This window comes from Schistocerca piceifrons, chromosome X (assembly GCF_021461385.2).
Source record: "Schistocerca piceifrons isolate TAMUIC-IGC-003096 chromosome X, iqSchPice1.1, whole genome shotgun sequence".
Taxonomy (NCBI): domain Eukaryota; kingdom Metazoa; phylum Arthropoda; class Insecta; order Orthoptera; family Acrididae; genus Schistocerca; species Schistocerca piceifrons.
Window position 1 is genome coordinate 750,244,484 of NC_060149.1, and position 26,101 is coordinate 750,270,584.

The window sequence follows — 26,101 nt, forward strand, 5'->3', positions numbered from 1 at the left end:
AAACAAGTATTCCACATTGGAGACAATTTTGAATAAGTTTATATTGTTACTTTATAACTTATTTATCAAACTGTTACGATGTAGTGTGCCATGAATGAAAACTTCTAGTCCATTCGGTGTCCTTTGTCCATTTTATGTAATATATGTAGATCATTCATGAAATAATACAAAGGGTGGAGAGTGTTCTTAATGTCTGTGGCTACTGCTGACTTAGCTTAATTGTGTGGCACTATTTTTTTTTTAAGTCTCTCCCAGTTTGACTTACATACACGCCTTTGCATGTAATAACACTTTTTTGTACATGCCTACTACATGTGTGTATCTGTGTTTTATGTTGTGTCTAAGTGTGTGTTGCGAAAGTAATGTTGATGTCGTGCAACTTGAAAATTTTTGCTATTTTGTACAAGAGTTTTGTTGTATCCAAGCAGTAGGTTTCTTTTTATTTTCTGTGTAGCAGTTAGTTTATTTTTGTTTTCTTCTTTTAGGTATGATATCAGTAACTGTATTGTTATAGCAATTTGCTGCAGCTATTTGTTTGATCCTGTACAGTTTGTTGGGATTCGTGTATTTATCCATTTTTATATTACAGACTTAACTAGTGCTCTGTACACAGAATATTTGTATTTTGTAGGGTGGCAAGATCAGCTCTGTGTGGTGGTGTCTACTGTTTCGCTGTGAACTTTGCATGTGTGTCAGTTGTTGCCTTTAGTCATGGTGAGGCCTAGGAAGTCAATACTAGCACTGTTTTCATATTCAAAATTAAATTTTATATTTCTGTCCTGTTTATTGAACAAGTTGTTAACATCATTTATGTGTCCGTCTAAGAGTACTCTATCACCCATATAATATTCATAATAAATAACATTATTTGTAGAGATTAATTTTATTGCAAGTGGTTTTTTTTCCCAGGTGGTGTGTGTCAATTATACATGCTATCCTGGATCCCAGTACATTCCGTTTCGGCAGTGGTCTGGTGACATCACAACCCAACTGATGTGCAGTTATAACTGAACAGTTTGTCTTGTTGAGTATTTTTAAGTTTGAAAATTAATGAAGTCTTTCTAGCCTTTGTGTTTGCCCCCTACAGTAGGTGACAATATTGGTCACAAAAACATGCTATAGACATGGCCTAATACTCTTAAAACAGTAATCACTAAGGATGCAAATACACTCCTGGAAATGGAAAAAAGAACACATTGACACCGGTGTGTCAGACCCACCATACTTGCTCCGGACACTGCGAGAGGGCTGTACAAGCAATGATCACACGCATGGCACAGCAGACACACCAGGAACCGCGGTGTTGGCCGTCGAATGGCGCTAGCTGCGCAGCATTTGTGCACCACCGCCGTTAGTGTCAGCCAGTTTGCCGTGGCATACGGAGCTCCATCGCAGTCTTTAACACTGGTAGCATGCCGCGACAGCGTGGACGTGAACCGTATGTGCAGTTGACGGACTTTGAGCGAGGGCGTATAGTGGGCATGCGGGAGGCCGGGTGGACGTACCGCCGAATTGCTCAACACGTGGGGCGTGAGGTCTCCACAGTACATCGATGTTGTCGCCAGTGGTCGGCGGAAGGTGCACGTGCCCGTCGACCTGGGACCGGACCGCAGCGACACACGGATGCACGTCAAGACCGTAGGATCCTACGCAGTGCCGTAGGGGACCGCACCGCCACTTCCCAGCAAATTAGGGACACTGTTGCTCCTGGGGTATCGGCGAGGAACATTCGCAACCGTCTCCATGAAGCTGGGCTACGGTCCCGCACACCGTTAGGCCGTCTTCCGCTCACGCCCCAACATCGTACAGCCCGCCTCCAGTGGTGTCGCGACAGGCGTGAATGGAGGGACGAATGGAGACGTGTCGTCTTCAGCGATTAGAGTCGCTTCTGCCTTGGTGCCAATGATGGTCGTATGCGTGTTTGGCGCCGTGCAGGTGAGCGCCACAATCAGGACTGCATACGACCGAGGCACACAGGGTCAACACCCGGCATCATGGTGTGGGGAGCGATCTCCTACACTGGCCGTACACCACTGGTGATCGTCGAGGGGACACTGAATAGTGCACGGTACATCCAAACTGTCATCGAACCCATCGTTCTACCATTCCTAGACCGGCAAGGGAACTTGCTGTTCCAACAGGACAATGCACGTCCGCATGTATCCCGTGCCACCCAACGTGCTCTAGAAGGTGTAAGTCAACTACCCTGGCCAGCAAGATCTCCGGATCTGTCCCCCATTGAGCATGTTTGGGACTGGATGAAGCGTCGTCTCACGCGGTCTGCACGTCCAGCACGAACGCTGGTCCAACTGAGGCGCCAGGTGGAAATGGCATGGCGAGCCGTTCCACAGGACTACATCCAGCATCTCTACGATCGTCTCCATGGGAGAATAGCAGCCTGTATTGCTGCGAAAGGTGGATATACACTGTACTAGTGCCGACATTGTGCATGTTCTGTTGCCTGTGTCTATGTGCCTGTGGTTCTGTCAGTGTGATCATGTGATGTATCTGACCCCAGGAATGTGTCAATAAAGTTTCCCCTTCCTGGGACAATGAATTCACGGTGTTCTTATTTCAATTTCCAGGAGTGTAGAATTAATTTGTTTCCAAATATTTTGATTTGTACTTTTATGAAAACAAAGTTTTTCATGGTATAATTATGCTGTTTTCTTGCTGCATTACCCTTGGATTAATTCCCTCAACTGTGGAATTCCTATGCCATAGATGTTCAAGTTTAATTACTACTGAATGTTTGCCACTGCTTCATTTTTGGGAACACTTAACAGAAGATTTTTCAACACTATGACAACATATACTTTACTGTGACACTGAAGAATATACAACTCCTCCACAACAAAACTCATTCGTTCGTCATGGATTTTTACACATGTGAAGCAGCCAACAACAGTAATATGAATTCTGAAGGTAAATGGTATGTAGGACACTCCCCTACATCAATTTCATCCATCCACAGCAGAGCCTAAAGATTAAATAGCATTCCAACATTTATTTTTATTTTTTTAACAAACAAATTCTACTCCAAACCCATCATCATGGAAATGTAGTTGTTGATTCTCCAAATAAATGTTCACAAACACAGCTTACCATACCCTACCAGAAGCAATTAAATGACTTAATTGACATAAACATCAAATTTTATGGTACCCTTGTCTCAGCTACCACCATGCTTTCTAGTCAAGATTGTTGAATAATGCATTTTTCACTTTCGTATGACTCAACTGGAGAGTCAACCATACAGCTTTCAAAGTGCAAACCATTTAATCAATCCAATGGAATACTGCTTAAGAAACAATGACAAAAATGAACTTTAGGCTTCAGTGAAGAATAGATATATTGTGACAATCAATTCTGGATGGTGCACCCACATACAAAATAATCATACTATGCAGAAGCCACCTTGAGTTCTTATCAGTCACGTTACTACACCTGCATTCATCAATGAGTCACAAAAGAAACTTCGTGTCAGATCTGGAATTTTGTACTTGATTTCACAGAAACAGCTAATCCATGAACTGATAAAAGCTCAGAGTTTCACCCAGATGAGACATCAGCCTGGATGACAGCCAAATTGAACAGTACATCAGTGGAAAGGCAACAAAATTTCAGCAGTTCTCCCAAGTATCTGAGTAAATTTTCATTTCCATGTTAGCTGAAGCCAATATTTATGTTAGAAAGATCATGTCTCCCCATACAGCACAGGTTCTGCAGAGCAGACAACATCATTTAAAAGATAATTCACTAAGCTTTCAGAAAAGAAATCAATGTTCTGGGGCAGTATTTCTGGCATTCATACTACATTCAGAGTTGCAGATTCAACTTTTTGGACACCAATGATAACTCAGTGACACCATATGCCTTAGAACATTTAACAATTTATAATTGCAATGTAAATGAGTGCTGTGTTCACTGGAATTCTTAATACCACAGAATTTTACTTCCTTTCCACATGCAATTGCTAAAGAGGTAACAACTGCTTTATCCCTGTGACTGCATTTCAGGGTAAGTATATAAATGAGTAACATAATAATAAGTGAACACACGCCATACTCAAAAGAACCAGCACATCTACTGAAAGTCATCATACAATAAAGCTGTGCACAAAGCATGTTGTTATTGAAGACATTTCACTGTGAACTGAATATTAAGTGGAACATATAGAAACAGATGAAGCCAAAGAACAGTCTCACTGGTGAAATGATTTATCACAAAGAATACTTAAGTCAGTTTCCCCTAAAGCAAATTTGCCATGCACTAACTTCGCTCTTAAAACCATTATGTTTGAGTTACTTAAGTGGTACACAAAAAGTGACAGATTTCTGTTTCCCAACGGCCATATGAGTGGAAGTTCTTTAAACCATGCAAAGGAAATGAAACCAAGCTGTGATAAATCTGAACACAGTTAAGTCATGACAACACACAAAATTAATGACAGTAAAATCATGTAAAAATTAGCTTCAATGTGTTAATGCACACAGATTTGTGTGGGAAACAGGAAGAACAGCACGTGATACATCAAAGCTTCCCACAAAGGGAAAAACTTTACATAAGATGTTTTTACCTGTTCCTCGTATGCTACAAATGCAATATTAATTTCCTTCAAAGTTTTTATGAACTTCGCAACAGTTGCACGACACAATTTGTTAAACAGCTCCTCTGGGCATGCTGAAATAAAATGTTGTATTTACACAAGTGGTACCATGCACAAATAAAATAAATTCTCTCTCACTCACTCACACACACACTCACTCACTCACTCACTCACACACCAAATTACATATAAAAGGTAATAATTTCAATTATTTTAATGTCTTCTTCAAATAAGCAATGTTTTCCATCTGCTGTACTGTAGAAGAGTAGCCTGTATCTCAACGCAAAAATTATGTAAATTATGTTACACGTGAACAGTTAAATCAAGAATGTTTACTTCCCACCATTCACTCACACTGCGTGACTAATACTCGAAAAAAATAATCAGAAGACCAGAAGACAGAGCAATATTGTGCTGATGTCTGTGCAAATTATGACAGCTAATAAAACTAGCACATTGTGATCTTAAGAATACAACGATACTTGACAATGCACGTACCATAAATTTGAAATGAAAAACAAACAAATGACATACTTTTTAATGTCAAGAGCTAGCTACCTTTAAAGTTCAGAAATGGGACTACAAGTATATAACAACGCTTAGGCTTCAGCAATAGGATTATGACACAATTTACACAAAGGATGCTAATTCTTTTTGAGATCTATGAATCATCACATAAAAGAAGAGATCACAAAGCTCAACATGTTAAAACTCATTACCTTACATTACATCCCACTGCAGAGCATGTGAGGGAGCACAATGAACCTCCAATGATGGACTCTCAAGTGAAAGCAATAGTGATTTAGAAAAGAACAAATAAATTAGATAATGGAATCCAGCAAATGTGGAAGTTCTCTGACAAACAAAGAAATCATATTTCTGCCAAAAACTTGAGTGTGGAAACATTTTCAAGAAGTAACACCAATGGAAACAATGTTTCACCTAGACACAAACAAACCGAAGTGTTCAATTGTGACTGGTAAAAATAAGAAAAAGGATGTCTAATAAATGCCAAACTGCAAGTAACCACAAAATTAATAACCTTAGATGGATCCCAATGCAGCAGTACAACTGTGGGACAACAGGAGCCAAATTAAATTTTCCAGTTCTCATCACCATGATCATTTCAATGATCTTTCAGCCATATCATCATCAACATAGCACCACCGAAATTTCACAGACAAAAATAAGTAATGAATAGGCACACTTTGTTAAAGAAAATATCTTTAAGCCTTTTTAACATACATTTCAAAAATGATTACTTTCCTACAGAGACAAATCATTACTTCTCACTGTAATCACACAAATGATTTATTATGTCCATTTAACTCTGAACACACTGAAATAAGTAATTCCCCAATCACTCTGAAAAAATTCTAATACAGTCACAATTACAACTATAAATAATTAATTATGAACACTGCAAAGCAAAAATGTGTAGCAACACTGTCACTAATCTTTATCCACTACATAATTACTCCCATGGTAATAGGAATGACTGAATTTTCTGACACAAAAAGAGAGTTTAAACAAATATCAAAAGAAATAGCTTTCTGGGATAAATGGAACTTCACCAGCTGATCACACAGAGGCTGAACATTTGACTTGCAAACCATGTCTTGGAAAGATACTGCACGACACATTCTAAATGCTCATCTTCCACTTTAGCTTCTCTAAGAATTCACATGTCACACAATTAGGATCGAATGAAATTTAAATTGGAGGTAGCTGCTTTCATGACTCCTATGAGGTCTGGCAACACAAAAAAACCCTGGTATATCCACAAAAGCACTCTTGCTGAGTACAAAGAAAAAACAAGAATCAGAAAAAGTGTTCTCAGCCAATGTGCACAGGCACCACCATCTTTTTAACCAAGCCCTGCAATTTTACATTGGTGTTCCATTTGTTCCTTCCTTCACTTTTGTTACCAAGCCCACTACCAATAAAAAATTTTGGAATTTTAGATGAGAACTGAATCTCCGATTTGGTTATGCTCATGCAAATTCTCTCTGTTAATTTATGTTGAATTCATTTTCCTAGCTTACACGAAGTTTAAAATACTCCTCCCAGCAAGGTTCACCTTATCTTTATTTTCTGCTTACACTGCATTAGTTGACATCATCTTGCTAAGGATGGAAGCTCCTGTTGACTTTTGTCTGTGTTTGGAATTTAAATTCGGGTTATATTATATTTTACAGAAATAAATTTAATCCACAGATAGGGTGTATAGATGGACAAGACAAAAATTTTTTTAGATTTTTGGGTCAAAAAGACACACTTTTCCAGGGTGAAAGGCACACTTTTCCAGGGTGAAAAGACACACTTTTCCAGGGTGAAAAGACACACTTTTCCAGGGTGAAAAGACACACTTTTCCAGGGTGAAAAGACACACTTTTCCAGGGTGAAAAGACACACTTTTCCAGGGTGAAAAGACACACTTTTCCAGGGTGAAAAGACACACTTTTCCAGGGTGAAAAGACACACTTTTCCAGGGTGAAAAGACACACTTTTCCAGGGTGAAAAGACACACTTTTCCAGGGTGAAAAGACACACTTTTCCAGGGTGAAAAGACACACTTTTCCAGGGTGAAAAGACACACTTTTCCAGGGTGAAAAGACACACTTTTCCAGGGTGAAAAGACACACTTTTCCAGGGTGAAAAGACACTTTCTCTATGTTAAGTGACAGTATACTTTCCCTCGGAGCTGTAAAATTTATCAATTCTTTGAAAGGTAAAAGTTTTATACACCAAAACAGCTTCACTTTGAAATGATCATTGATGGGCAGCAAAATGCACACTGCTTATTTTCTTATTACGAAAATGTAAATGTGAACTCCATCTCCATCAAACACAGCACACTAGTTTCCAAAGCAATCAAGGTTGCTATATGCTTTTGCCACCCAATCACAGCTCTTATTACATAATCTCACCAGCCAATGGCAGCAGATATTCAGAGCATAGGACACGGGATGTAGCAAGCCAACAGCACCACCGCTTAAGTAGTGCAAACACACAAACCAGAGACGTTAATGGTTTGCATTAATAAGTAGTATAGATACAAGCAAAACTAAGCTTTCAAATATAATATTGGTCCTTTTTGCTTGTGTTACCTTTTAAGATATGTATCAAACACAAATGCGACGGTAAAATTTTAAATAATGACAGCTAGTCTTCTGTGCTCGAAGTGGCTGGTCCTCAAAGTGTTAAGTTTTGAATGAGATTCAGACATACTGATTTAAGAAACTGATTGCACATTCTCACATGTATCATAATTCATCCCGCATAAAAGGAAATTTACTTTGAAAGTGATGCTTCTCAAACCACCATCTGCAATATTTTCCCCGCGACTTAGTAGAAATGGTTTCATTTGAACAGTTGCCAGAGCTCCAGAAAACAGGCGTTACCGTGCATGTGCAGCTACAGTGACGTAGGAAGCCCATGCTTGGTGTTTGCTCTGCTCATACGCCTCTCATTGCATTTCTCATTGGAATTGCATGCATAGTGGGGCATCATATAACCATGTGCAGCATTGCAGCACGTTGTTCGGAGAGCACATGCCGAGTAACTGTACCTAGGGAAATTGTTTTATCACATTCTATCCAGGTAAGGAATCAAAATAAGGAAGTAGTCCTAGGAACAATATTAATTTTGAAACTAGGCTCTACAACCCAAGTACTGCGCTAATATTTTGCTATGTGGTTGCTGTAACATGGATTCTTTTATTCGTACTCTACAATACTGTTATCTAGCATTTACAATCAGGTTTACATCCATGCAGCCTTGCAAAAGGCTAGTAAAAAGGAATACAAATTTTATGCAAAAATAAAATAACCTTGTTCATATACACCAGGACTAAGGACAAGTTTTTATAACTTTTCAAATAAAACAATTAACAAGTTTATCTGTTAAGCCAAGAAACTATATAACTGGCAGTTCATATTCTACTCCAGGAGTATATGTAAAGCCTAGTGGGGAGTTACAATGATAAAACATGGTGTGCTGCCAGTCTACAATTTACCGAAGAATGGCATTTCATAAATTTAAGACATAAACTACACAAATTAAGAAATAACGTCAAGCCTAGACATGGTACCAGACAAGTGTTGCAAAAAGTTGTGTGTTCGAAAACCATTGTTTTTCATGGAAGGCAGACCTGCAAAATTCTGCTTCCAAATATTTATATTTGAAAGCAAACATTTTATTCGACACTACTGTGCAAATTTTACTGCTTCATCTTCAAGTGGACATTTACATATCTTCATGTGTTTATAGCATAAACAGAACATACATTATGTCATAAAGAAGACAGGACATCAGAATACTCCACAAGCACTGGAATTTCATAAACCATACTAAAATGCATAATTTGGATTAATGTGCACATTTGTATGTCCATATTCACACTAAAGTGGGCTCCTACCTGGTATTAAGCTTTTCTGCATGGTTTTCCATGGTTTTCGGGTTGCCAGTTTTCTTTGAGTACCAGTACAGTATTATCTCACGTTTGGTTCTTTATTATGGCATTATGCCATACGCGCTAGGTGATGAAAACGTGCACTTGAAATTCAACAAACAGCTGAAACTAGCCAATAGTGTCGGATGAAACACTTTATTTCAAATAAATTAGCTGTCTCTGTGGAGAAGATTAATAAAAGCCAAATTCTTTAACAAACTTACAAAAATAACTTCACTGTTCTGCAAGATGATTAACGATCGATTGCCAATAACATGGAAATAAAATCAGGAAACTAAAACTAATGACCTATTTTAGACTTAAATATTTACGTGAATGTAATTTAAGTCACTTGATAGCTCCCAGTCACAGAAACCTGTTTTGCTTTCATTTGACATGAGAGCTGTGAATGAAGAGAAAACACCAAAATCGTGAAACATAAACACAGATCATGTGAAGGCTACTGTCCACTTCAACTCTGACTGCTCTGTGCATGCATGAATCTGGCAGCCTGGGTGACCTATAAAAAAATTTCCAGATAGTATATGGCTGCTTAACGCTTACATAGCTAACAGCCGCACTTCAAGTAGCCACAAGCACAAGAAGGTGCTGCTAACATACAACTTCAGCTCTGTGCATGCATTTGAGTCCACTGGCAACTGATCAAACAAAATTAATGTAAACAGTATTCTTACAACTAAAAATTACACAAATTTAACTGAAAACAATGAAAAATTCCCAGAACTCTTAAAAAATTCCCAGTTTTTCTCCAGTTGTCCCGGCATGTATACACCCAGCAAAGATGATGACACACACATGTCTAAACATTTCTGAGTTAACAAAAAGGAAATTGTGTTTTGCACAGGGCGTAGTTTCAATAAACCAAGTCTGCTGACATTTTTACCACAGTAACATTGTGCTTCTTAAAATGGACCATCTATGGAGACAATTTCTTCTGCACATACTCACTCCCTAATCCTGAAATTATTTTACATGTATCATCACACATCACTGAGTGAACACAGCACTGTTACTTTGCTCTGCATAACAATACGAACTTTTGTTTCTACATCCACGTTAAGTATAAACATTTACTCCTCAATAGACAAGTAAGAAACAATGTATTCATCACTCCCATAACTTCACAAAGAATAAACCTGTCAATACATGTCAGTAAAGCTGATGTACCTTCAGTGAAATACACATGGGCAGCACGATACATGGTGCGATTAGGACTGGCGAAGTCCTGCATTAATGCGTGTACAGATTTTTCACTTGGTGTGATCAAGTACACGGCCTCCATTGTAGACAGAGGTTCTCTCTTTTTATTTATATCCTCCACAACTGGAAAATAACCAAAGTAAAAGATGTATTAATGCGAAAAGCATCCAATTATCTCCTTACATAGCAAAATACACAAAGTTACATGTGACCTGGAAGTTTATTCCTGAACGTCACAAAGTAACAAAATCTTCACATTGAGAAAACAAAATTCACAAACAATTAAATGAGAATGTGAGCAACATTAGAGTGCACATATGGATGTTTTATTTACTCACTGCCAAAGTTTTCACACACACACACACACACGTCAGGTTTACATTTTCAGTAAATTTATACAGTCTTACAAGAATGGAAACCAAACCTAAAATTAAACTTGCTGACCATTTTGATTACAAAAACTGACTACTGATTGGACATAGAGAAAAACAGACTACATACCACCTCAAATTTCCCATGAAAATAAAGAAGGATCCAAAACTATTTCTTTCACTTATTTTTAAACAAATTGGTCTCCACCATCCCCATACCGAACCAACTCACACTTATTTATTGTTTTAATTGTAATCAACATATAAAAATTATTACAAAATCAAATAAGGAAATCCATTGGACTTTATTACACGAGTACTGAAATGCTCTTATTCAGCACAAATATACCTAGAACTAGAAAAAGCTTTACACAGCAGCTGTACAGTGACATTTTCAGTGCAAGACCAAAAAATGTTTACAGCTTCTAATTTTTACATGTAATGTAGAAAATCATCTACTTTTCCTTACAAAATTACGGAATTAAGTCTCTGACTACTTTTTACTTCTTTGAAAAATAGTTATATAAAGATTTTTACTTAACTGCTTTCTCTTCCTTTTCTACATCTTTAATTTTCTTCATTCTTCTTCTCTTATCTTTTGTAGCACCCTCCAACATTGCTTGGGCTACATTTGCAACAAGCCCTTTTTATGTATTGCTTCTTTTAAGTAATTGTTTGTGTCATCCAATAATCTACCAAAAGTCAACCTCTCCTCCTTTTCTTCCTCTTTCATTTTATTCAGTGCTTATTCACCACGTTCAGTGCCATAATTAGCTTTTTTCAAACTTACTCTTCACATTTGCTTGCAACAACCTCTTTTTCCTGTTTGTGTTGTTTCTCCAGTTTTTCCTCAGTAAATCTCTTCTCACCTTCACAGTACTGTTTGTATCTGATGAACTGTGCCTGACAGGTGAAATTCCTGAGTGATAACTGCAAAGTGAGCTTTCCCCTTAACCACATTCACTACAGCATCTGTACAGTTAAATGAGCATCCAATGTTCTTTCACACATTTGCAGTGTTTCCATCAAAGGTGTTCCCTTTCTACATCTGCACTGCCAATGCAAAATTACAAGCACAGCTTTTAGAATTTTTGTAACCTGATGGTATTTCTTCTCTCTTCAGGTATAGGTCTTCTCAAAAAACTGACTCCAGTAAATGTCCACTGGGTACTTGTCACCACCAGATTTTTCTTATTCTGAAGTCAATAGTTTCGATTCATTAACTAGTCCATGTTCACTGTACTCAATTCGAAGACCTGCAGCTACTTTCACTATGTTTTTGTATGATCCTCCTTTCACCTTCTTCAGAGGATGCCACAATATAGGTTTATCCAAAGAACACTTAACTCCAAAATATGTGTACTCACACTGCTTTCTAGCTTGCAAGGAAATTTAGCATCTTGCTTTGGCACTTTGAGATATTCACTTTCTCTAGGGCTGAACACACCGTTTTTCAACTGCTCTACTTCTTATAAAATACTCCCAGATTCAACAGAGCAGCACTAACACAAAATCAATCAATTCATGAGTGTTCTGATGAGATTTGTGAGTTTCTGAAAGAAACCATTAAATCTTTAACATGTATAAGCAGTCACACATGCTAACATAATTATTGCTTTGGTAATTTTTTCTTTTTTTGTCTAACAAATATTCTTGTGTTTCAAAGAACCATTCAGCTTGCTTTTGTGCTGAGGTATGAACTGAATACAGTATTTTTCAACAGCTGACCAGTGTTTGTACAGTCCCTCTCCAACTAGTTCTCAGGTGAGCCATCTACAGGAAACATGCTCCATAAGCTGATGACCCAGAAGTTTCGTATTTTATTGTATCATTTTTTTATGAGAAATTTCTGACTTATCTTGAGATTTGTCAAATGACTTCACATCATTTAGATAACACTGAATGAAGCTCTGCTGTGCAAAGTTGTTAAAGTTTACCACAGAGCCTTCAACAGTTTTTGCTAATTTTTCAATCCATTTGCCACATAAAACATTTCTTTACTGGCCACAAACTTTTTTCATATCCTGTAAATATTTTAAAAAAGTCACTGTACAAAACATACTTTAGAGACCAGAACTGAAAAACACAGACTAAACTGAAAACAAAACAGACTCTCACTGAATTTACTGACCATTTTGCATCCATAAGTCTTACAGTCACTTTTCCAATTATCAAAGAAAATTAGAGAAAGCCTCACCCAGTAACAGGCAGTCTTTGCCTCACTGTTCCTGGAATTTATCATATTACCTGTGAAAGTAGTAGCCATTACAGTGACGAGTCGATACGAACAATTTCTGAATGCTGCACATAGCATCAATGCCACATTAAATTTTGTGATTTCAATAAATGTTATGTTACTCAACACAGTCTCAAGAACAAACATACGATTATGTTAGATGAAACAAAAATGTTATCCCACACATCAACCTACTGGTATTCTGTTATCAAAGAAGCCTCTGAGATCAGAATGTGCACCACCACCACCACCACCACCACCACCACCACCACCACCTGCTTTAATCAACAAGTGGCTATACCATTAGTGATGAATGGTGAATGGAACAAGATGATTGATGCTGAAAGACAATGGAGAAATAAGTCGAGTCATCCACTAGCTAATGAAATCAACACTGCTACCACTGTCTTTTCACCGCAGTCATTGATGTAACAAATAAAACACCAGAAACTTCTATGATGACTATGGAGGAAGTCATCAAAAGCTTGACACTGCATACAAATCTCACTAAAGGAAATCGGTGCAACTTTTATCCAAAATAATACAAAACTGGCAGCATACCAAAATGGAATAGTAAATCAATCCGATTTTTTCAGGGTCAGTGATCTTACTTCAGAAACCTATAAATTTGCAACTCATGTTCACAATGTAACATTAAAAGTAACTTAACAACTGGAAGCTTTATCTCCTTCATTATCCTAACGATAACAGTTTCATGTTAACTTTAGTAATAACAAAGCATTTTCAATAATGTATGCTGTCAACGGCGTGAGACCCCCTCCTCTACAAACCCCACAAAAAAATTAAAAAACACACATTTCATTAATTGTAGAGATTTATTAACAACACACTAAGATATACTGATGAGTAAGTAGGGTCAAAAATCTGAAAATACTGAATATGACATTTGTTGTGAAAAGTCACATCAACTACTAAGGGGAGACACTATAACCACCTCAATTAGACTTCAATTGTTGGGTTATATTTTACCTGAAGAGTTTTAAAACAATTATAGGACCTGGAGAAACGATTACCTCGCTTATCTGGAACTGTACATGGCGCACTGACAAGGGGAAGGCCTCAGACACGGCCAACCGATTCGGCTCAAATTTGTCAGGTCGCTTGTGTACAACCTAAAATGAAGGAATCTAAGATATTTTGGGTCAACACCCCCGCATTTTTGAGAAAATTGCCCCTAAAGGTTATGACGAGCAATCGACTCAAAATTGGAGGGATCGATAGATAATTGTAAATAGAGCATTTTTCATCACCAGGTATGGGTCCGAAAACGCATAAGTTTCCAGAAATCGAGGTAAGAATCTTTTACAAATGCCGCTCCTATCAACCTGGAACGCCGAGAAACAGAACTGCCTGCTTCCGGTAGTGCATTGATAATGCATCCATCTTGCAACACTTTTACAAACCAAAACACAGCGTCGGTAACTTCCCGCTTGCCATCGTCTGTGACAGGCTCCTAACTATATACTACAGCGCTAGTCGAAGGGTGTACATCCTCCATTATTCAGATTATGCACCTGAAATATATGACACAACAAACAATAACTAGTTACTACGTCATAAACAGACGAGTTAATTACTACAAACTACATACAGTACTCGTCATATGTTACTGACGGAAGAACACTGTATTCATTCACTAAACGTATTTATTCGGTGCATTAACGATGGAAAAATCACTACATGTATCCGCGAGGTTCGCAGCAGCCTAATGACTGAAAAAAACTGTTTCTGATTGACTTCTATAAGGCTCGTGCTGGACACCTTCACTCTTCCAGGTTCACAACTATGATATGACGAAGAGGCAACCGGGACAATATAACTCTCCCCACGTGGATTCCGTCCCGTGCCTCGCTGGCTATCTGTGATCCCTCGTGAGGAATTCGCAGCACTCTTACTCGGAGTTGTTTTCATGTGACAAGGCTTAAAAGTTTAATACTTTAGTAACTCACGGCATTTGGGACATTAGTTTGCCTACCTTATTGTTATCATTCCTTATTGATTTACTTACCTTATTAACCCTCCTATCCCTATCAATTGAGATACAGAAAAAACGAAGAGTAACATCAGCTAGGTTTCTTCGAGATTCAAACCTGGGTTCTCCGATTCCCAGCCAGTTACCTTGGCCGTTGCTCTATCGATGATGGCGGCGGGATGTGTTTACCATGTGGGTACAAAAGCGGCAGTTGTAAAAGTTTCTTACCTCGATTTCTGGAAAAGTTTGTGTTTTCGGACCCCCATACCTGATGATGAAAAACGCTCTGTTTACAATTATCTATCGATCCTGCCAATTTTGAGTCGATTGCTCTTCATAACCTTTAGGGGTGACTCTCTCAAAATTGCGGGGGTGTTGACCCAAATATCTTAGAGTCCTTCGTTTTAGGTTGTACACAAGCGACCTGCCAAATTTGAGCCGAATCTGTTGGCCGTGTCTGAGGCCTTCCCCTTGTGAATCCTGTGATTACAGAGGGTAATATGACATACTACAGGCAGTGCATCATGAAGTCACAATGGAGACAGGTAGTATCGGGTACCCTCCTGCATATGGTGCTATGTTCTGTACTCTCTTCATTGTATGTCAATGATGTGTCATCAGTTTTGTCTTACTCTAAATACCAAATGTATGCTGATGACCTCCAGTTGTATTCAAGTACAAAATCAATCAAGCTGAAGACAGCTTTCAATAATTTCAATACTGATGTGTACGCATTATCAAAATGGGTACAGAATATAGGATTAAAGCTAAGGTCAACTCACCCAAAACTCAGGTTCTGGTTGGTCATTGTAGGCTAATTAGCCTGTAAATATCAGGAACCCCTGTGACCTTTAATCCTACATAGGACAAATAACGACTTCTCTTCCACAGCAAAGGGTCTAGAAGTAATAATTAGAGGAATATCTAAATTGGGCTTTGTAAATAGCTGCAGTGTGCAAGAAGAGATCGCCATAGCACCATGCCATACAAAAATATAAAAAGCTCTTGACCTCTGACCAGAAAAAAAACCTTATACAAATGCTTGTACTTTCAATTGTTGAGTACAATGGTGTTATCCTGTAAGGTCTTTCTCAGAAAAGCTTGTATCTCGTGAAACTGGTTATGAATGCCTATGTTCAATATATCTGACGTTTGACATTTTGGTCATGTTTTGCCATCATATGCACAGCTATCCTGGCTGTGTGCAGACAAGTGCAGAGATTTCCATACACTATGTCTCCTCTACTGCCTTGTCAATATATGCTGTCCCTCACATTTCTCCCCATTTGAATGCCCATCTGAACAACATGGCAGAAACACTCAGTCACAACAGAGCAAAATCTCTCTCTCTCTCTCTCTCTCTCTCTCTCTCTCTCTCTCTCTCTCTCTCTCACCTACTTTCACGAAATCTTTTTCAGTAGCACAAACCCAACTGTGGAATAACCTCCCTCATTAGAATAGAGAACTGAATATTATCTCCAGTTTAAAAGGCAGTTAATGACATCTACTGAAGCAATTCAATAATGTCTGCCTTTGTCCCCATACGCACTCATTACATCAGCCTTTCTAAGCAGATCTTCCTCATTTCCCATTACTCTTAACTGGTGCATTCTACTTAAATTGCTCTCCCTCAGCACTTGGAACATTACAAAATATTAATTTTGTACATGTATAAATACTTCTTGTATCCCCCGCTGCCACCGCCACCACATGGCGGCAATGGCAGAGGAGGAGAAGGTGGTGGTGGTGGTGGTGGTGGTGGTGGTGCCAGTATTAACTTTACTGGTTGTTAGTATTACTATCTGTCATATTAAAATTATTGTTACTTCTTAGGTAACTACGCGGGGGGGGGAAAAAAAAAAAAGTACATGTGTCACCCTGGGTTGATGTAAGAAAGAGCTGAAGGCCTCAAACTGATAAGGTTAAATAAATACATACACCACATGTATTATGTAAAAAATATGGCAATTGCAAAGTAACACTAACTACTTTTAAAGTAGTTGCTACAAGTGAAGCCCATAATCTTTCACAAAAAGGTAAAAATTAAGTATTTACATCTGGACCCAATCACAGCACAGAAACTGCATACTTACATCTGAAATCATAATGCTGAAAATATTTGTTTTTCTTCCTAGCAGCTATAATGTTTGGCAAAATTAAATGAGAACATGAAAATTTATTCACCGGACCAATATGGTAACTGATACTGTTGTTACAACTGTCTCCACAGAATTTACATACTGCACATCTGTGCACACCCTCCTCCTACGTTCAAACGGTTCTGAGCACTATGGGACTTAACATCTGAGGTCATCAGTCCCCTAGAACCTAAGGACAGCACACACATCAATGCCCGAGGCAGGATTTGAACCTGCAACCATAGCAGCAGTGCGGTTCCGGACTGAAGCATCCAGAACCGCTCGGCCACAACGACCGGCTCCTCCTACTTTCTCTTTGCTCTCTATTCTAACATTGGGCAAATAAAAATTAAGATAAGTCTCTGGCACTGTGATCAGAAGAGCTACAGCGCTATCTGAAATGCAAAAGGGGGCAAAGAGAAAAGGTTAAAGTGTATTTAAAAACCAATCTGTTCCTCCAAGAGTGATTCGAGGAAAATTAGAGCCACCAAAGCCCAATGATGTGGAACCCATTCCTTCCAAGACAGAGTTGTCTTCACCACACACCACTTGGTACCAACCAATCCAGGAATCTAACATTTGACAAACGTCAATAACAAAACGAGATTCATCTCGGTGTGCAGTTAAAGCTAAATGCTATTATGTCATAGATATAAGTTCATTTCATACTTACTTGTGATACCTTCAGCAGATATTTCATGCATTTTACAGCATGCTGACACCATCCTCATGGCAAGCTGATCAACAACTAGAACTCGCCACTCAATACCTTGTCCCTTTTTCTTGTTACGAATGACTTCATTCATAATTTCTGCAACAAGAATGTACTCACAATTAATTTCTGAATACAGTTTTTGCTGGACTGACACTCTCTCTCTCTACCTCACACACACACACACACACACACACACACACACTATATCAACAGTGCAAATAATTTAGTAGATTAAATCCATTTGCCAATATTACTGAGGAATGATTCCCAATTCTTTGTCAACAATCTCATTTCTCACTCATTAACATGTCCTCACATTTATATGGAAACTAAGTGACCAATCTCGTCCTCACAGCTTCTCTGTCCACATTATCATGCTCACCCCAATACAAGTCTGGTGGTTCTTACTCCACAGTTTTCTTTCCAGACTAATGTGTGTACTGAATTGGTCGGAATCATTTCAGAGTTTGGTTGGTTGGTTTAAAAGAGAGGGAGAAGGGACCAAACTGCAAGGTCATCGGTCCCTTGTTCCCGGTAAAATAATTAAACAAGAGAAAGATGACAAAGATGTTCAGGGCAATAACAGGAGAAAGGAATAACAACCAACACTACTATGGACAAAACAGGAAAAGAAAACAACAGAGAGAAGCAAGAAACAGGTAGAAGGAGTAAAAACAAGAGAGCAGATGACCGTGGCTTGCCAATCATGAGAATAAAAAGGAAAAGCCAGCCACAATGTGACACATTAAGACATCCACCCCAAAAGCATTAGAGAGGAGAACACAACAGGAGAAAGGACATGCACTAAAACTTATATAGAATGATAAAACCCACCATCACATGTAAAATGTAAAACTAAATTAGCCGAGGCATTGTCAGCTTAAATTAATGGCAACGAGTCCAGTAACTGAAGAGAGTGTCGCAGGGCAGCCAAAGAAGGACAGCTCACCAAGATTTGGGCCACTGTCAGCCGGGCGCCACACCGACACTGAGGTGGGTCATCACGGTGCAGGAGGTAGCTTTGTGTCACCCAATGTGGCCAATGCAGAGCCAACAGAGAACCACAGAGTCCCTGCGAGAGGCCCGCATGGAGGACTGCCACACATTCATATTCTCTCTAATGGCACGCAGTTTGTTGTGCATGCCGAGGTTATGCCATTTCGTCTCCCAAAGCTGCAAAACCTTGCGGCGTAGTACTGAACACAGGTCAATTGCAGAAAAGCCAATCTCCATAAGCGGTTTAAACATAGCCTGTTTGGCCAGCCTGTCAGCAAGTTCGTTGCCTGCGATTCCGACGTGACCTGGAGTCCACACAAACACCACTGAACGACTGGACTATTCCAAGCATAGATGGACTCCTGGATGGCCGTTACCAAAGGATGACAAGGGTAGCACTGGTCGATAGCTTGTAGGCTGCTCAAGGAGTCAGTACACAGAAAAAAATGACTCCCCCAGGGCAAGAACGGATGTGCTCAAGAGCACGAAATATAGCAACCAGCCCAGCTGTGAAAACACTGCAGCTACGATGAAAGGAATGCTGTTCAATATGTCCTCCATGCACATATGCAAAGCTGACGTGAGCATCAGCCATCAAGCCGTCTGTGTAAACCGCTCCGCGGAGAGCAACGGGGTTAACTGAGTTCTTAGGGCCATGTGAAAGGTTGAGGTGAAGTCACGGCCTAGGCGTACACCATGGAGGTGTACATGAGTTGACCTCAAGTATAGGTGGTAAAGGCAAGGACTCCAGTTCAGAAAGAAGGGATCAGACACGAACTGCAATTGGAAGCCCTGAACTGGGCTGCTAATGCGGGAGATGAACCACCATGGGCGGGAAAAGGAGACAGTGATTCGGATGCACAGGAGAACTACAAATGTGTGCAACGTAACTGGCCAGCAGTTGTGCATCCCTAACCTGCAATGGAGGGTCTCTGCAGACTCATCCTACAAGATCCTGTCGCTAGGCGAATGCCACGGTGGTGCACTGGGTCGAGTAAATGCAACGACTCCCATATTCAAGGTGGGACTGAACAAGGGCTCTGTAGAGCTGCAGCAGTGTAGAGTGATCTGCACCCCAGTTGTTGTTCAGGCAGTGGAGGGCATTGAGGTGCTGCCAGCACTTCCGCTTAAGCTGACGAAGGTGAGGAAGCCAAGTCAATCAGGCATCGAAAACCAGTCCTAAGAATCGATATGTATACATTACAGTGAGTGCATTGTCATTAAGGTAAAGTTCTGGTTCTGGGTGAATGGTACGACACCGACAGAAGTGCATATCACACGACTTTGCAGCCAAAAACTGGAAACTGTGGGCTAGAGCCCATGGCTGCACCTTGTGGATGGCTCCCTGTAGGCACCACTCAGCAACACCAGTTCTGGTGGAGCAGTACGAACTGCAGAAGTCTTCTGCATACAGAGACAGTGAGATGGATGGCTCTACAGCTGCTGCTATACCATCCATTAATGGCCACTAAAAATAGAGCGGTACTTAATACAGAGCCCTGCAGGACCCCATTCTCCTGGATTGGGAGGGGGGGGGACTATGGGAGGCACCAACTTGGACACGGAAAGTATGAAGAGACAGGAAATTTTGGATAAAAATCGGGAGCAGGCCTCTGAGACCCCACTTGTATAATGTGGCAAGGATATGATGTCGCCAGGTAGTGTCGTATGCGTTTTGTAAATCAAAAAAGACAGCAACCACGTATTGGCGTCTGGAAAAGGCTGTTCGGATGGCAGACTCTAGGGACACAAGATTATCAGACGTAGAGCGACCCTGCTGGAAGCCGCCCTGACATGAAGCCAGTAGGCCACGTGACTCCAGGAACCAACCCAACCGCCGACACACCGTACGTTCCAGCAGCTTACAAAGAATGTTGGTGAGGCTGATGGGTCGATAGCTATCCACATCAAGCAGGTTTTTACTGGGTTTGAGAACCGGAATGTTGGTGCTCCCCCGTCATTGTGATGGAAAGACGTCATATCACATCAGATCCGGTTGAAGATCACGAGGAGATGTCGCTTGTAGTCACATGAGAGATGTTTAATCATCTGACTGTGGATCCGATCTGGCCCAGGAGCTGTGTCGGGGCAATGTGCAAGAGCACTGAGGAGCTCCCATTCTGGAAACGGGGAGTTATAGGATTCACTGTAGCGTCTAGTGAATGAGAGGACTTTCCCTTCCAGCTGCCGTTTGAGACTGCAAAAGGCTGGGGGGTAATTCTTTGATGCAGAGGCTCAAGCATAATGCTGAGCAAACAGCTCGGCAATCACGTTTGCGTCGGTAGATAACACACCCTTTATGTTAATGCTGGGAACACCTGTTGGGGTCTGGTACCCAAAAAGACGTCTGATCTTTGTCCATACTTGGGAAGGTGACATATGGCATCCGATGGTCGAGACGTCTCTCTCCCAACACTCCTGCTTCCATCATTTGATAAGTTGGCGAATGCTGGTATGAAGCAGTTTAAAGGCTATGAGGTGCTCCAGAAAAGGGTGCCGCTTAGGCCGCTGTAGAGCTTGCCAACACTCCTTAATTGCTTCAGCGACTGCCAGCGACCACCAAGGGACTGCCTTTCGCTGGAGACACCCTAAAGAGCAAGGGATTGTGTTTTCTGCCACAGAAACGATTTCTGTAGTCACCTGCTCAACCAACACTTCGGTTACCATGTGGGGGAGATTCAACAGTGACAGCAGAGGTGAAAGTTTCCCAGTCCGCCTTGTTTAAAGCCCACCTGGGCATGCGTCCATGGGCCTGACGCTGGGGCAGTGACAGGAACATGGGGAAGTGGTCACTACCACACAGGTCATCATGTACTCTCCAGTGGATAGGTGGGAGTAGTCCTGGGCTGCAAACGGATAAATCAATGGCCAAGTAACTACCATGAGCCACACTGAAATGTGTGGCAGCCCCAGTATTTAAGAGGCACAGGTCGAACTGAGACAGTAAAGTTTCGGCATCTCTGCCTCGGCCAGTAAGCACGGTGCCACCCCACAAGGGGTTATGGGCATTAAAACCTCCCAAAAGTACGAAAGGTTTAGGGAGTTGATCAATCAGGGCAGCCAATGCATTCAGGGGTACTGCACAATCTGAAGGAAGATATAAGTTGCGGACAGTTATTTACTACATCTTCCTTATCCTGACAGCCACAGCCTCAAGAGAGGTTTGAAGGGGGCACAGGTGCACTGCATATTGAGTTCAGGACAGACACAAACTTCATCAGAGACTATTATAGCTGCTACAGTTCCTGTAGTATCCTTTATAACCATGAAGGGCAGGGGTCCACATTGCCAGTAACCACGTTTCCTAGAGGGCAATGCAGAAAGCAGGTGTAAAGCTTAACAGTCGCTGTAGCTCAGCCAGGCAGTGGGGAAAACCGCCCTAATTCCACTGGAGGATGAAGTCACTGTAAGACTGGAAAGGCATGGAACATACAATGAGGCAGGTTACACCTCACAGTCACCTGCTGCCACTGACTTATTGCCTGAGCAGGCTATATTCAATGGGTATGAGGGTCCGGCGAGATCTAGGTCCTCAGTGGACACGAGAATCTCCACCTTATCCTCAGACGCAGAGCTTGTAGGTAGCAATTCCCTTGATCTTGGGGATCTTTTTGGATTTCTCTTGTTGCTCCTTGGGTTTACCTGGCTGGGAGGTCTTCACTGATTCAGTCTCTAGGACTGAGGACGAGCATGAAGCCCTACAACCAGCTGCTTTTGGGCTCTTCAGCCACTGGCGAGTGTCTTCTTTCCCACTAGCAGAAACCTGGGAAGGGAGTGGCCCAAGGGACCCCTTCCTAGCGAGAAGAGCCATAGAAGACTTATTTATGCTTCTCCGGCTCAGAAGTGGGGACTGTTATCCCTGATGGTTGGGAGGGGGGGGGGGGGGGGGGGGTTGCTCCAGAAGTAGGTGGTGCAGGAGCAACAGGGAAGGAGGGAACTGACCTCCCTCCCCCCCATCAATGGAGCAGGTATAGTCTTCTGGTTCTGAGAGGTGAAAGGAATGCAAGGAGCTGATGGGGCAACAACAGTTCTCGTATCGGCGGTGTAAGAGGTGGTCATAGCCACAGGATGTGGGTGCTCAAATTTCCTCTTAGCCTCAGTGTAGGTCAGTCAGTCCAGGGTCTCATATTCCACGATTTTCCTCTCTTCTGTAAAATCCTGCAGTCTGGCGAGTAAGGTGAATGATGCTCTCTGCAGTTGATACAGATGGGAGATGGGGCACATGAAGTATTGGGATGTGATGGACGTCCACAATCTCGACATGTGACACTGGAAGTACAGCGGGAAGACATATGGCCAAACTTCTAGCACTTACGGGGCCTGATGATAACAGGAACATCCCCCACTGCATCGGGCGAGCGATATATGGCTTGACGTCACAGCGGTAGGCCATCACCTTAACCTTCTCGGGCAATGTCACCCATGAAGGTCAAGATGAAGGCACCGGTGGCAACCTGATTATCCCTCAGACCCCGATGGATGCGCCACACGAAATGAACACCTTGCTGCTCTAAATCGGCATGCAGCTAGTGGTCAGACCGCAAAAGAAGGTCCTTCTGGAATATAATACCCTGGACCATATTTAAGATTCCCATCAACTCTCGTACATACGAGGTACAGGGGTGAATAGGCTTCACTGCCATCCTTACCCTGGTGTTCCTCCCATGGTGTGGCCAGGGAGGGGAACGATTTGGGGTCATATTTCTTAGCACTGAAGCTAGACTTTGCCTGCTTAGAGACTGCTGGCAGCGGACCACCAGCAAGAGATGATGTACTACACTTCATGGCGTGTCATCTGCCCTGATGCCACCCACTCCGACCAACCCACGGCGCCACCCAACCTCAGCAAGGGCCACATGCCAGAATGGCCATTGCTGGGAGTCCCGATGCCCCAGAGAGATGGTCATCTACTCCATGGCATACGTGGGAAGTTAACAGCGCATGCATCAGCAGAGCGATGCATGTGTTACCAGGGGGCTACAACCAACAAGGCACATGGCGGCCCCACCACAATGGACTGGCTATCGTGGTGGATATGAGGTGCTAAGAAGTCAGTGGTCATCGTCGGCGCAGAAAGCAACAGTGCATGGTGGAAAACACACCCAGGAAGGTGTCCTCACCCAAGAGATGGAGAATGAGCAGGACTGCAATGCGACGACGAGAAAGCGAGCTCAAGATCTCAATACACAGTGGACACAATGCACCATATAAGGCACCCTTCAGCAATTGGCTCTCTCCTCAGGAAACTTTTGAAGAATGGAGGTCAAACCCTACAGGGGACCATCACACAAAGGCTGAAATGTGAGACACTCCTTTTAGTCACCTCTTACAGGCAGGAATACCTCAGGCCTATTCTAATCCCCGGACCTGCAGGGGAGTTTAGGATAAGATTTTACCCATGGCGTTTTCTGTGTACACACATGTCAAATACATTTCACATGTATTTTACACAGTTTACATGTATGATTACACATATTTAACCTTTCTATCTCTGTTTCTCTTTCACATTGCTCAATATTTATGAGAACCTATCTCTTGACTATGTGGTGTACAATGATATAATTTTGTAGGTAGCCTACAACCAGTGGTATATGTGTCTACTATCTGCAAAATGCTTTGGGAACAGAGTTAGTAGTAAAGAAGTAATAAATCATCATGCTTCATGTGCCAATTTTACTGCATGAACAGCAGAAATGCAGTAAGCAATAACCTTTTTCCCTTTTACCATTTTGTGGGGTTGCCAGTGAGCAGAAGTTTTGTAAAGGTTTGAAATTACGTATAAAGTTTGCTGCAAGTCAGTAGGTGCTCTCACTCTCATACACTGGATAACTTAAGTACGGGTATTCACGTATTGTGGGCTACACTGCTTTTCCACCCCCACCCCTATCCCTTTCATAGGTGAGTGGTTCTTAATCCCCCAGCATTGATTTCCAGGCAGCACGTGTTATGTGTACGACATTTTGTTGGAATCGGTCCTGTAGTTCAGGAGAAGATGTGGACCATATGTACATCAATATTCATAATATGTGTGGATAACAATGTCATTGCGAATGAAAGGAGGGAAGTATGGTGAAGGAAATCAGCAATGCTCTTTAAAAGGAACCATTCCAGCATTTGCCTGGAGTGATTTAGTGAAATCACGGAGAATATAAATCAGGCTGTGTGGATATGAACAGTAGTCCTCCCAAATGCACTTCTAGTGTGCTAACCACTGTGCCCCCACTCAGTCACTGCGAATGTTTCAATGACATCTACAGAAATGACATTTGACGTGGAGGTCAAACACACAGTGTGGCACTTGATGAAACATCTGCAAAGGAACAAGCCTTCTACTGGGGAAAAAAAAAAAAAAAAAAAAAAAAAAAAAAAAAAAAAAAAAAAGGAAAACTAAATTAGGACTGGACAAGGATATGTATGGAGAGTACAGTGCAATTCAACTCCCTACTCCACTTTAATATTATTTACAAATATAAATAGCAGCCTCAATAATATTACTCAACTAGCAGACTCTGGAATAAGCAAATAATTGTTTCCAACTGTCACCAAAACAACACCAAATTGTTATTTTTGCTATGCTAACAAGTTTGCTCCCAAATCAACCACCAATTAGATTCCTACAACAATATGTGTTGAATGGTTAAAATTGTTTTAGAAAATATATAATGCTGAGTATATATAACACAAAACAATTTAGACAACAGTTTTCACACAACCATAACATCAGCCTGCTTTTTGCAGATAAGACCTGCATCAATTTTTGTTTACTATTTTAATCTCCTGAATCACGAACACTATCGATCTAACTGCAACATTTTTCCAATTACATCAGCTAGTGAATTTCAGAATTTTTGGGAGTTCAACCTTAAAGACATTCTTTCAATACAACTTACAGGCTGCTTCTACTCAACATTCTCACGTAGAGAAAATGTGTTAGATAAATACAGTATCAAGTGTTCATATTTATAAATGCTTCTGTAAATTTACAAGTGATCATTTGTTACACACTTCATGTCAATGACTGAATCTCAATACACAATAAGAAGTGTATGGCCACCATGTTATTTCTGAATTTGCAGCACTTTGCTTACATGTTTCTCTTCATAGGACAACCACAACTGGTATGTATATTATTCACGACTGATAACATCCACCACAATTTTTATTTATTTATTTTCCAATGAAAGGAAAGCACAACCAGGTTTCAGACAATAGTCCAACCTTCGCGAGATTGGAATATACATACAATTACACTAACGGGGTTAATACAGTGATACTCTGGTACACAAAATGTAAGTTAAGTATGAAATGGATTTTCTAAGCACCTAGAAATGGAAATGTTATCCTGAAATCTGGTTGTGCTTTCCTGTCA

The 26,101-nt window shown here is 40.9% G+C and overlaps 1 protein-coding gene across 1 annotated transcript in view; it reads right to left on the reverse strand.

Moving 5' to 3' along the window:
* LOC124721315 (protein ROP) overlaps nt 1-26,101 on the reverse strand; it is a 103,144-nt gene that overhangs the window by 69,082 nt on the left and 7,961 nt on the right. Inside the window, 3 exon segments of the mRNA XM_047246227.1 lie at nt 4,580-4,683; nt 10,251-10,406; nt 17,695-17,832. Coding sequence (XP_047102183.1) covers nt 4,580-4,683; nt 10,251-10,406; nt 17,695-17,832 — 398 coding nt within the window.